General features: G+C 45.6%; 1 protein-coding gene across 1 annotated transcript; it reads right to left on the bottom strand.

The window, feature by feature from the left end:
• Positions 1–1,787: 1,787 nt before the first annotated feature.
• Positions 1,788–11,331, bottom strand: LOC125430067 (CCN family member 1-like). Its single transcript, XM_048491765.1, has 5 exons — positions 11,116–11,331; positions 10,074–10,287; positions 6,481–6,807; positions 4,112–4,317; positions 1,788–3,527 (listed from the first exon to the last, which is right to left on the bottom strand). The coding sequence occupies exons 1-5, from the start codon at positions 11,164–11,166 to the stop codon at positions 3,219–3,221; spliced, it is 1,107 nt and encodes a 368-aa protein (XP_048347722.1). The 5' UTR covers positions 11,167–11,331; the 3' UTR covers positions 1,788–3,218.
• Between the last annotated feature and the right edge of the window lie 2,522 nt (positions 11,332–13,853).

Raw genomic sequence — 13,853 nt, 5'->3', positions numbered from 1 at the left:
AAGTCTTTATAGAAACTGGATGGGGATACACAGGGCTTTTGTTTGCAAGGCTTTTGATTGGCTGGACAGATGTTTTTAAAAGATTACTTTGAAAGCAGCTGCCACCACAGCATAAGTAACTTCACGGAGTATGTGAGTAAAGACAAGCTGTGTGTATGCAAGAAAATATTTTAAAACAATATATTAATTTTAAAAGTCACCATGTTAAACAAAGCTTCTGCCTGAAATTTTGAATAGTTACTATTACAGTTCTCTTCAGTATCACTCCCTGACATTTTGGAGTTGGGTCCGCCTCCTGCAGCAGCCATTTTGTGATTGCACCTACCACCCTGTGTCAGTATTCCAAAGGTGCCCACAGGCTCAAAGGACTGGGACTCCTGGTCTAGTCAGATTGGCGGCAGCTCGCTAGAGTTTTAAGCAGAGGTCTTTCACGTCGACTACTGCCTGATCTTTTCAACTGAAAATGCTATGGATTGAACCTGGGCCCTTCTCCATGCCACGTGGATGTTCTTCCTCCCTGAGTTCAAGGGTCATGGACCTAGGAATGAACAGTAATGGAGGTCCGGAAGCTCCACTGTTTGCTTCTCCACTACCCGCCTCAGGCAGATCAGGATTATATTAAACCCATTCCTCTCAATATGTCAGCTTTTCTGGAAAGAAGGCATCATGCAGACGCTGCAAACAGACAGACAGTAATACAAACACAAAAAGAGGTGCAAACATTTCATGATTCATTCTAGCAACATCAAGATCTTAATTTGGTAGGGTAGAGTTAAAACTCTGCTTATGTGATGCAAAGCAAGGGCTTCATGATGAAGCTAAATAGCCATCAGTCCAAACCAGTGTTGTAGAGCTTTCCTTTATGCAAAAAACCAGAAAGTACATAAAACAAAACATCCATCTTTGTAGCTAAGGCTACTGTGCTGCACACATAAATACAGGCTTTCCCAACAAGACAAGAATGACTAACTGCTTCAAATCCTTTCCAACAATTTCATCCTGTTCTTCTGGCCATCCCTTTTACTGCTCTCCAGGAACATATAGGGAACAGGATGACATAAAAAGTGCTTAATAATTATAGAGAAGGAGTGCTTTTTGGCTCCATTGTGATACAGTTGATGCGATAGAAAGCAGAGTATCTCACCCAGATGTAGTTTCCCTTTTGCAAATTACGGGTGCTTCAGCTACAGTGTGTTAGCCTGAAGATAGGCCATGGTTTTTTTTAAGAAGGCTGAAAGTGCTTTGAGAAACATGCATTTCTTCTGAGCGGTCATCACTTCCGGACAAACACATTTCAAAACAAACAGAGGAAGTAGGCTGAAGGCACACACCATGAGCAATGATCTTCCTTCTAGCTCACTTTCAAATCTTATCCTTTTTTAAAGGTCTCTCACACCAGTTTCTAGTGCAGGGGTGTCCAACTCTGGTGCCCCAGATGTTCATGAACTACAATTCTCATTAGCCCCTACTGCAGGGGTAGGGAACCTGCGGCTCTCCAGATGTTCAGGAACTACAATCCCCATCAGCCTCTGTCAGCATGGGTAGGGAACCTGCGGCTCTCCAGATGTTCAGGAACTACAATTCCCATCAGCCTCTGTCAGCACGGCCAATTGGCCATGCTGGTGAAAACTGATGGAAATTCAGAACCTGAACATCTGGAAAACGCAGACTACTAACATATTGATTTGACCCGTACTTGGTAGAAACTGATAGAATGCTGAACTTTATCTGGTGCGTGGAGTTCCCCTATATACCCTACTAATATGACTGATGGAGTAGAGATTGTAGTCCCACGAAGTTTAACATCTAGGGCACCAAATTGGTTCGCATACCGCCTGTTCTAGTGTGTCTGTGTACTCAGATTTATCTTCCTTTTGTACCTTTTCCACTTTCAAGTTTTTGTTTTTAAAGTTTGCAAACTCTGAGCATGGTTGACAGGTGACCTGTTGAAGCATCAGCTCAAGGAAGAAGCAGAGCATGGATACACAATATCAGTTCTGCATATATTTACCCCTGATGGACAATCACAAACGGTCTCTCCGGGAAACTCAGATGTATTGTGAGCAGGGACTGAGGCCACTCTCTGGTGTGAATGGGATCAGACTGGGATGCAAGGTCTCAGGTCAAGGACAAAATGGTGGTCATAGACAAAGATGCAAACCAGAGGCAGGTAAGGGGGTGTAGGTCCCAGTCAACCTTTTTTTGGCCACTTTAATCCCTTAGAAGATCACAGGATTTAAAAAAAACAACCCAGTAATGCTTCCTGCCTTAGGCCTGGCCCACCCATGCACAAGAATGGCTTGGAAACAAGATGACAGAGAATTATGGTGGTAGATTAGACTGTACTACTTGACACTGCAGGTAGGGTGTGTGTGTGTCACATTTTGGAATGTTCCCCTGTGTTTAAATACTTCCTGTAAACAGAAAACCAGCATAGCAAATGAAGAGAGGAGACAGAACCTTCCTCAATTCAGTGCGCTCTCTCTATTCACATGGTTTTTTTAATATGAAGCATTCACAGCTGTAACCCTCCCTTGTGATCTCATGCCCTATAGGCCATTCCACTACCTCAAGGCCATTCCACTACCCCTCCCTTCACTGCCATCTCTTCTATGAGTGAACCATGCATTAGTGTCCATGGGACTGTTCAAATCCCAGTCCAGGGAGAACTACAGTTCCCTTGGAGGCATCATAGGACACTTATTTCCAGTTCAGTTGAGATCGGTTTGTCTGGTGCTGAACTTTGCTCTTTTCTGCCATAGTGTCCTAAAGGTATCAGAGCTCTGACTAGCTGGCGGTTTGGCAGACCAATCTAGTCATCCTAGAGCTGTGCTTCCTTCTGCTCCCCAGCACCATGGGACAAAGAACATGGAATCTGCCAGGGAAACAATTCTTTGGTTACCTCTCTTTGGTTGCCCCAGGCCCAGTTCCAGCCTGAGCCTGTCTGGACTAAATGGTGAGACTGAACCCAGTACCAGGAGGTCAATTCTCCACATAGTTAAATATCCAGGCTCCCAGCACCAAATAGTGCATTCCCCAAACATGGGGGAATTTGTGCATCTCCAAAATCCAATATTTTAGTAATATTTGTATTCATGGTAGCGGGGTGGCTATAGGGTATCCCAGTTCCATAGCATAGGGGCATCAAGTCCATGGGGAGGATCAAAGTCATTTCAGAGCCCAGCTTGGCTCACGGGCAGAGGGGTCAGCACACTCTGTCAATCCAGGAATTTGTGCATGTCCCCATGGAGCTGGTACCGGGGGCCCATAGCAGCTTCACTGAGCAGCTGGCAATGAGCTGAGCCACACTGGCAGGTGTGGATCATCATGACATTCTTGGAGAAGACGCTTCCATCTGGGCAACGGAAGGGTACGTTCAGTGTGCGAGTGCGCAAAGGCACACAACAGCGTCCATCCAGACATGTTCCACAAAAACTGGGCCGATACCGGCGGGGGCTCTTGCAGCCAGCATAGCTGAACCTCACTGGTTCCTGTACCTTGTGTGTCCTCAGGCACTTCTTGCCTTTCTGAAAGAAAAGAGGGGGAAGCATTTAGGATAGCACATGTGGTCTCCTATATCTGAAAAAAAGGTAAACTAGCTGAAGGTAAATCTGAAGCTGAAAAGCACGCTGAATTGTACAAGCTGGGTTGGGAGGACATGACTTTTCCCAGTTGTTATCTTGCCTAACCCCACAGATCTTATTCATGATCACAAAGCACAGGGTAGAACACTCATAGTCTTAGCTCTCATCTTGCCTGTTTTTCCAGACGGTAGCTAACTTATATCTGTAGATATTTGTGATGGCATGCATGCAAGCACAGACCCCCATTCCCATGAGCTTAACTGTGCCTGTAATACATTTGCTAACTCCAGGTTTGGGAAATTCCTGGAGATTTGGGGGCACAGCCTGGGGAGGGCAGAGCTTAGGAAGGAAGCTCATCAGGGAAATCTTGTCGTAGAGTCTACCATCCTAAGCTGTCATTCTCTCCAGAGGAACCGTTCCCTGTAGTCTGTAGCTCAGCTATAATTCTGGAAGTGCTCCAGGCCTCACCAGGAGGTTGGCAACCCCAGGTTGTAAGACAGGCTGTCCCTACACTCTTTCCACTTCACCTTTAGCTTGGTAAAATCAGGTTGCCCACAGGGCCGGATCTGACACAGTCGGGTCTCTTTGATCAGTTTGCACCGGGGATTGTCACTAGTGACACGGGTGGAGATGCCAAATCCGCAGTTCTTGGAGCACGGTGACCAGTCTGTAGTCTGGGCCAAGCACTTGTGCTGCTGTTTTGACACATGAGCCTGGAAGAGTGGCCTCCACACTGCGGAGAGAAGGAAAACCCTATTATGTCACTGCTGTATGCATGAGGAAACAATGAGCAAATTTAAGTACTTCTGCCACCTGTGTGAAATGACAATGAGCTTGGGAAAGGAGCAAAACAAAGGAATAGGTGGATGCAGAAGCTTCACTAGCAATTCATCCTAAACAAAGCCTTCATGTCTGCAGACAGAATGCTTCTGAATATCAGATAATGAAGGCAAACGGAGGAGACAACTGCCTTTGTGTCTTGCTGCGTACCTCCTAGAGGCATCTGTCTGATCACTGTTGGAAACAGAATGCAAGACTAGGCTGACCTTTGGTCTAATCTAGCAAGTCTCTTCGTATAACATGGGCCTACCCCTCTGTCTCCATGTTAGCGACACCATTCAAAAGAATAGTGGCAGGAAGATGTGAAGACAAAACCATATGGTAGGTCTGAATCTGAAAAGAAGGTGTGTGGGGAGTGGGTTGAGGAAGCAGCACAGAAAAGAAGGGTGCCCAGTAGGCTGAACAACAGCGTGGCTGTGGCAGGAATATTGAGGACATCATCAAGCACATTTGCTTGGTGGGAAAAATCTGCCTCTAGGGAAGAAAACTTCTGCTGCCAAACTTTGCAATGTAACCACTAAACAAGATGCAGGTGTAACAGTAAAACTTCCTTTGCAATTCCTTGAGATTGGAACCAACACAGGCCTAGAGGTCAGGAGAATCTCCTTCTTATAAGAATGTTTGTCTTCCATTATAGCTACAATCATGCTTGGCAGAAATAACAGCTGGAGAACCAAAACACATGCAAGTGAACTATCACATTTCAGGCCCCTTAGGAGCATCAGATTTAGCTCTCAAAAGGGCAAAGGGCTACTCCCACTCTTACCCCTATTTTTGTTCACTGTCCCCCTCCCACTAAGCTGCCAACTCTTTACTTCCTGCCATTGAAGCAAAACTGCTTTTAACCTCTTCTCATGTACATCTTCTCAAAGCAACAGAGTGGCATGGGCAGGATCAAAGCAGGTGCAGGTGGTGCAAGGTACCATCAGGTCTACCAAGAGGGTAGATGGGAAAGGAAAATGTCAAGAGTCTAGTAACAACCTGGCAAGTAATCAGATGCAGGCCGCCCAGGCAGCCACTGATAGGAAAAGATAGATGCCAGAACTACCCATTGCAGCAGGTCAGTGGTAGCCCGGTTGCCTAATCTGAAGGACACCTGTTGATACTTCTGACCTCACACCATCCACCGGGAAATATACATAGGCCATTTGGGTGACATGGCTGCTGCTTCTCCTCCCCAACATCACCAATGCATACCTAACTTAAGTGAAATACAGAATTAAAACTTCATCAGTGTCTCCTGAATTAAATGTTGCAACAAAGCAGATTAAGGAGTAGACCATTGTCAAACTGTACTGTCACATGGTAAGCAGAAGCCTTTAAAGCCTTCTGATAGGACTGATTTATGAACATCCAAACATACTAACGTGGCACATTGTTTTTTTCCCTAGTAGCAAGTGCAAGCTGTTATTTTCTTATTATTCAGATTTCCACAGGGCAGATTCCTCATGCAACTCTCTACTATACAATGCATCTAGAGGAGTTTTTTTGGAGGTTGGGATCAAGAGAAGTAAAAGAATAAGAGTCTGGATTTATACCTCACCTTTCTTGCCTGTAAGGAGACTCAAGGTGGCTTACAAACTCCTTTCTCTTCCTCTTCCCACAACAGATACCTTGTGAGGTGGGTGGGCCTGAGAAAGTTCCAAAGAACTGCGACTAGCCCAAGGTCACCCAGCAGGAATGTAGGAGTGCGGAAACACATATGGTTCACCAGATAAGCCTCTGCCACTCAGGTGGAGGAGTGGGGAATCAAGCTTCGTTCTCCAGATTAGAGTGCACCTGCTCTTAACCACTACACCATGCTTAAACAGCAAAGAATCCACCAAAACAGACATCCTGTAAGGTTCTTTAGCTAAGTAACCACAGCTTTCCAAAATATGAGTATAAAAACCTGACTGTATGATTTTCTTCAAAAGGTTTTCAAATACAGTCTCTGAGACTTGTTCTTGTAACGCAGTGGAGGAGATTGAAGGCATCCTACTGGTATTGACAGAATTTCAGTAGCCCCGCCCCCCCAGACAAAACTACTTTGCATCCCTCCTCCCAGCCCACTTACCTGGCAGGTTTTTCCAGTGTTCATCTTTGCCCACATAGATGAGCTCATTGCCATTGGCCTCTCCATGTGAGTTGTACTTAAAGATGACCCCTCCATACTTCTTGAGGCCTTTGCTGCACACAAACTTCTTGCAGCACTGACCGGGTACCTTAAGGAGCCGAGGACTGGAGCAACCTAGCGAAGTCAAAGGTAGCTCTAAGGGGCAGAGAGGCTGGCAACCCACAGCCCCATCAATGCAGGTGCACTGATGTTTGCAGTTAGGCTGAAAATTCTCTCCGTTTTGGTAGATACGGCCATTGTATTCACAGGTTCGGCCTTCTTGTTTGGCTAAGAAGTAGGAAGGGAAAAAAAGATGTATGGATGTATGTTAGTCTGTCTTAGGAGTCACATAAACAATATATCTAGGCACTCAGACATGAGGAGCCAAAACTCAAGGTATATGGATTGTTTCCAAACATCATGGGTTAGCGGTTAGATAAAACTAACACACAAGAGTCTCTTGAAATGGCTGCACGGCGAATGGCCTAAATGTTCTGAAGGCCAGACCAGTGGTCCTCCATCCTCTCACTGCATGACTTTCATGGTTACAAGAAAGCAACAATAATCAAAGAGATCACAGAAGATGTGATGTCAGTTCTTACTGCTCCTCTAAGACAAAACCTCAGGCTAACCCAAGAGGAATCTACACCAACAAAGCTTCATAGAGACTGCCAATGTGGATCAGGCGTTAGGCCCCAGCACAAAGTAGAAGTAAGGCACTCATCATTGGCAGAGTTAGGTGTTAAGGGCCACATTAACCAGAGTGGTGTGTTTTGACTTTAAATAGCTATGTGAAAACAGGATGTGAAGAGGTCTCATGGGCTGGGATCAGATTGCAGCAGTCTAGGTCCAGGCTGGAACTGGGCAGACTTCTGCTGGTAGCAGAACCCAGCGGCAACTCAGTGTGACTGAGGTCCAATAAGACCTGGCCTTCATCTTCCTCTTCAGTCTGTTTTCCTCAGACTGTCACCTTAGCGCATGTTTTCATGTGGAGCTATGATCAGGCTTCTCACACGTTCCAATGTGGTGAAAGTAGGGTTGTCATCACAAGTGCTTCAAAACAAGGATCACACTGTGAGATTCTAAGAAAATGACGTCTTCAGTGAATCAGAGCATCAACATTCAACAGAATAAAGCAACCGGGTAATATATTAAATTAAATATATTAAATCTGCAGTTCCAGTTTAAATGAGTTCTTCATTTCAGTACTAAATAAGGAACTGTTCTTTAGCATAAGAAGCAAGCAGAGATTAAAGATTCAGAAATGACCTCCGATTCAAGAATTTGACATGTTTACAGAATAAAGCAGGCACCAGAAATATGGAAAGTCCATTAGAAAGAGGGCTGGTTTATTGCTTGTTGTTAATGGGCACGCCTGTGACAAACAGAACTGCCTCTCCAAGGCTATTCACTGGGACAGAAGAGGCAGGTGAGAGTGCCATCCTTTCTTCTCCTACACACCTTGGGGCAGACAGACTTTGTCATGTATAACGTTATAGTCAGTATAATTATATGATGGTAAATCAAGCCTTTTTGTAAAAGAACATTCATGACAGCATACATTTGGACATCATATCATACCATACAAAGCAATTAGAAAGTTCTGCAAGCTGGTTACAAACTTCCCATCTGCTATCTGAGCCATTTGAATAATGTCCAGGGTCAATACAAGACAGAAAGCTGTTGAAGTTGCCTGTAACATTCAGGCCCTTGGGGAGGCTGGCCATGGACTGTCTGCCGCCTCCTCTTAATGCCCCGTATACCATCTATGTTACCATCTTCAGCCTGTCCACTCCTGCTGAGAGTAGGGGAGTTGGGGTCCGGACGCCTCCCATAATAGTGGGTTTTATGTCGGTTATGATGTTGTTGCTGTTTTAATGGGATTTTATAATCTACTATTTATTGTACTGTTGGATTTGTTGTATATTACTCTGTTGCTGTTGTTTTATTGTTCACTGCTCAGAGCCCTTTGGGGATTGGGTGGTATACCAAATCCAATTTTTAAAAAATAAATTCAAAAGGTATACACTCATTTTGTGGTCAAATACAGAATTCTAACTGGTGCCTAAGGCCACACAGATGCCCTCCACTTGGAAGATAGATATAGCTACTCACACTTAGGAGGGCTGTGTGAATGTCAATTGTACTTCTTTTATGATACTGATCTCTGTTGGTGACAGAGCAGTGGGCTGGAAGTTCTTCCAGACTCACAAGGAATTATATGTTTAAAGGAATGTGTACTGTTAGATATATGGCTTGAACACCTTGAAGAAGGCAAGTTCTACAACAAAACATCCTATGAAGAAAGCTAATCTGCTCTGGATTGGCTAGGAGCTCTGCCTTTCCTGAGTCTGCAAACTGGTTTTCTGCCCCCTGGGAAACAGGGAGTGGTTTGTCCTGCAAAACCCCCTGACACATCTTGAAGAGATGATTGCATGCAACACGTCTCTTCCACATTCAAAGGAAGTCACAAGAGAGTCCTGTAAGTGCTCCATTGTCCTTAGAGCATTTGTGTACCACTCTTCTACACTGCTCCCCACATTCCTGTGGATTACTGGTTCTCTTCTCCTATGTCCCTAAGATTTGTGCCACTTCACTTTTCTGCTTCCATTAATCCTAAGAGAATAGCTCATTAGTGGAAATGTAGGATAGGATGATGAGTTCCAGAGCTGTTGCCCAATGGAGAAAGCTGCCATCAAAAGACACAAAATGTTGGCTGTCTGACTCCTCTTTAATACCCTCCCCTCCTCCTCCAATTCAAAAACAAAACACTGAGTCACTGGTCACCTCCAGACTGACTGCCGAAGTCTAATAACTACAGTTACACTTAACTACAGCAGGAAATTGTTCCCTAATCCCTAAATCCTTGTTCACAAAATAAGCATTTGGTTTGTCATTAGATGTTGTATACCATGCTGCTGTCTCTTGTATTGTAAGGCCTCAGGGACCACATCAGCATCTGTACAATACTGGGCAACCCTTGATGCTAAAAAAAACACTAAATCTATTTCCAAGCACTTCCTAACACACAGCTAAAGGGTGCCTGGACAAGACAAATCACAACAGATCTAATTGTCACCATTAGGACAGTGAGAACATGCCAGAAATCACTTTACAGTTCCATAAGGAAAAGCTTTAGAATCTTATTTCAAAAATAATTATTGGATGTGTGTGGGTGTTAAAGGTTGTCAAATCACTTCTGACTTATGCAACCCTATGAATTAGTGACCTCAAAAACACCCTATCATTCTTCTAGCACTATATCTTTCGGATTGTCTCATTATACCATATTTGATTTAAGAGACATAATTCTTGCAGAGCGTTTAATTACAAAGTTTGCTGAACAACTATCCTGGATACACCCTCATTAAATGTACCAAGTGAAGTTAACTAGCAATGCAATATGAACATTGCAAAAACCACACCAATCCTCTGCCCCAATTTCTGGAGGCAGTTATCGATGCACTTGGGTGGGTGCCAAAGATACCACCAAGATGACAGCTGCCCTCAATGCCCCTCTCCCTCCCTCCCCTCGATTACATAGCCCCCCTTACCCCAACAGATGCCCCTGTTCGCTAAGGGGTCAGCCCCAAAGTTACACTCCAGGCCTTTGTGGGGATCACAGGGTGCCAGCTTGTCACAGTCCTCGTTGAGCTGCCGAGCACACACCTGACAGCAGCCGCAGTCGTCCAGCACCAGACTGACTCCGGGGGGACAGCGAGGCGGGCCTGGGGGGCAACGGCACCTGGAGGGGCAGTGGCAAGATACCTGCAGAGACAGAGAGAAGGAGTTGGTGGCCGGGGCAGTAGGGTCAGTTGCTGGGCCCTAGAAAATACGACCACGCAGGAGCAAGAAGAGTTGTTATGCGAACCAACACGGTCCCTCCAGCTTCCCCTCCACACGGGGAGCGAAAACACCGACCCCCTCGCCAGAGGGATCTTGACTGACCTGCTCCCACCCCGCTGTTTAAGTTCGTTTTAAATAGGCGACACCAAAATAGTTTCCTAGATGGCGCTGCGTGCCACAGAGTCTTCGCATTCTCCCCCTCCCGGCCCTCCATCCCAAATAAATCTCAGTAATCAAATCCTGGCCAGGATCAAAGCGTCCGCCGCCGTGGCACCAGGTCCAAAGCGTCCGAAGCGCTGTAGCCCCGGGAATCGGAAAATAAACACCCTCACCTTGCAGTCGGTGGGGTTGCTCTATTTCTGATCTCCTCCGGTATGGAATAACTCCGCCGGATTTAGACGAACATTACAATCTGCTCTGACTCTGGACCGCTCAGCCGTGCTGGGCGGCATCCAGAAAGCGCCCGGGCTCACTTAAGCACCGGCGTGAGGCACCCACTTTAGGCACACGTGCGTCCGGGTTCCGCTCAGGCTTTTGTGGAGAAATTTGCTCAGCCAGTTCCCCTGAACCGCGCAGACAGCAGAAGGGTCACGCCAGCCAGAGCCCCGACTCTGGAGTTTAGGGAGCGTCTTCCAAGCTTCGATCCAATCCTATGATGAGTTCCGGCTGATACCTGCTGCCTTTGTCCACCAGGAAGCCACCGGTCACTGACTGACGCGGAGCAGAGAAAGCAGGCTGGAAAATACTCACCAGAGAGAGGCACAGCAGGAAAGCAACGCTGGCCAGGGCAGGCAGCCCCATGACTGTTTGATGAGAAAAGACGGCCAGAAAATAGGATAAAAATGAATGCACTCGTTTAAACGACCTCCAGAAACTTGGCTCTCGTGGGATCTGATCTCACAGCCGCTGCCAAACCGTCCCTGCGATTTTTCGCTTTTACAAACTGATCGGTACATCCGCGAACCCCTTTTTTGCGCACTTTCACTACCTATAAAGCAACTACGTTGTTTCAGTATTTATATTTCCCCGGGGCCCCTCCCACCTACCGGGCTGGGAGCCAATAGGAACCTCCTCGTTGGCCAATAGCAACGATGGCGCACTTCCAAACATTCCAGGGGAGGGGCTTTGGAAAGGTGGGAGGGGCCGAATGAATAGAGTCATTCATAAAATTAGAAGGCCAGCGAATTCCGAGGCTGTGCGCGCCTAGTCTCGCGCGGGCCATGATGTCGTTCTAGTAGACTAGCGCTTTTATGAAGCCTGCTGAATAAGGTTCCTGCTCCCATAGGGCACATCAGTGCATAGGCACACCAGTGTGAAGAGCCACAGCCGTTGCTGTCGTCCAAAAAAACAAGTTAGGGCAAAGGAGGGGAAAATACGGAAGAAGGAAAATAAACAGAACGAGGCCCTCATTTTCTTTGCAAGAATGCCAGTACAAACTTTGATCAGACCTTTGGGCAGATCAAAGGCCATGCAGAGCGACAAAAGCATAGGGTTGTTATGTGCAATGGTGGGTTTGGAGGGTAGAAGAGCCAGCTGGAGATAAAGGAGGCACATCCTTGCTGGTCACACTAGGTCTGAGCCCGCACTAGGTGAAACTGGAGGCTACCACTGGGCCCAAGCTCTATCTTTCCAGCCAGAGCTCAGGCAAACTCCACTGGTCCCACTGTCCTCCTCCTCTTCCTTCACTGATTGCACCAGACACAGGCTGGCTGGCAAGGTGAGGCTAAGCAGCACAATGTCCATATTCCTCCTTGCTGACTACACCAGGGGGAAGGTAGGTGCAGCCCTGCTTCTTTTGCCAACCTCACCATGCGGGGTGTGTGTTTGTGTGCGTGCGCGTGCGCGCTCAAGACTGCACATTTTTGATAGGTAAAGTAAATGGTCAGGCCACCCCTCTGTGGAACCAAAACACAGCTAAAGTTGTGACTTGCTGTCTACTGGGGGTAAACCATTGAGTGTTAATTCTGAATGCCAGGTTTGTGATCTGGAAACAGGCACTGGCAAGCCACCTTTGGATGTCTCTTGTCTTGAAAACCCTAAGGAGTCACCATAAGTTAACTGTGACTTGATGGCAAAAAAAAAAAAGATGTATAGGTGCTAGAGCCAAAAGCAACGAATCCATTCAGTACCATTCAATTGTGCCAAAGCCATTGCTATGCAATTAATGGATTAGCATTATTTATTTCATTTCTTTGTACTATTTGAGAGCAATGTTTAAGAATCTGCAAAGCTGAAATATTAATTTCATTTGTTAATGATGGCTTTAAAGGAGGAATTACAATCAGCTAAGACTACAGCCCTGCCTATATGCACAGGAATTTGGGATAAATCCTTCTGAAGTGAAACAGAACTAGAATGCAGAAATTCTTAATCAGGCCATATAATAAACCACCTACACAGGACTCAGTGGGACCCCAAACCCCACCACCACACATTAAACCCAAAACAAGAACGGCATTAGCATTCCCTCCTCCACCAACTCCACCATAAACAGCCTGGTTGCGGTTAAAATGCTGGAATTCAACCAGAAAACCCAGGCTTCATCTCCCTGCTTAACTTCAGAGTAAACAGGGCTGGTCACTATGCTTGCCTAACTTCCAAAGTTGTTACGGGAATGAAAAGGGAACCATATGTTTCTTGAAAGAATTATGGGAGATTTATGTATGTGCTATCAAGTCAAAGCTGACTTATGGTGGCTACAGCAAGGGGCTTTCAAGGCGAGTGAGAAACAGAGGTGGTTTGCCATTGCCTTTCTCTACAAAGTCTTCCTTGTGGTCTCCCATCCAAGTAGTGACCCTACTTAAGCTTCCAACATCAGACAATACCATACCATTACATATTCCTAATGATGGGATAGAAGTGTAATTTTAAAAACTGAACTTTTCTAATTCAAACCCATTATTTCGCTATATCATGAGATGACATCAAAGACTAAGGCTTTACCTTTAATATCATATAATGTGATATGATTTGGTGGTTCAGTCACCATTTCAGGTAAATCAACTTCACTGCATTGAAACCACTGCATTGACACACAGTACAGGACTTCCTAACCTTCATAAATTAGCAATCCTCTGTGGAAATTAATGGTCCCAGATTCCAAATGTAGACGTATTATTCATGCTGAGCATTAATTCATCAGAGTTTCTTGATGGTTCCCTTGCTATAGTTCCTTAGATCATTTGTATCAATAGGTTCAAAGCTGACCTTTTCTAGATGCCCTGAAGATGTGTTAGCATAGCAGTTTCCAGAAGGAAATCGTCTTCAGCAGAATCCACTATTATGCCATACACAATAACTGTTGGGATGATAACAACCCACATATCCTAGCTCTTATTCCCCAGCTTCAGTTACCTCAAACAACAAGCATCTTTTCCCTCCCTCACCCCTTTGACCTAATTTTCCTTACACATAGGAACTCGGGTCCATTAATATCTCTGCAAAGGGCAGACTAGAATTAGAATAGAAAAGATTGGCAGCTTTGAGGA

The sequence above is a fragment of the Sphaerodactylus townsendi genome, linkage group LG03 (genome assembly GCF_021028975.2).
Source record: "Sphaerodactylus townsendi isolate TG3544 linkage group LG03, MPM_Stown_v2.3, whole genome shotgun sequence".
Taxonomy (NCBI): domain Eukaryota; kingdom Metazoa; phylum Chordata; class Lepidosauria; order Squamata; family Sphaerodactylidae; genus Sphaerodactylus; species Sphaerodactylus townsendi.
This window is presented reverse-complemented; position numbering and strand designations above follow the sequence as displayed.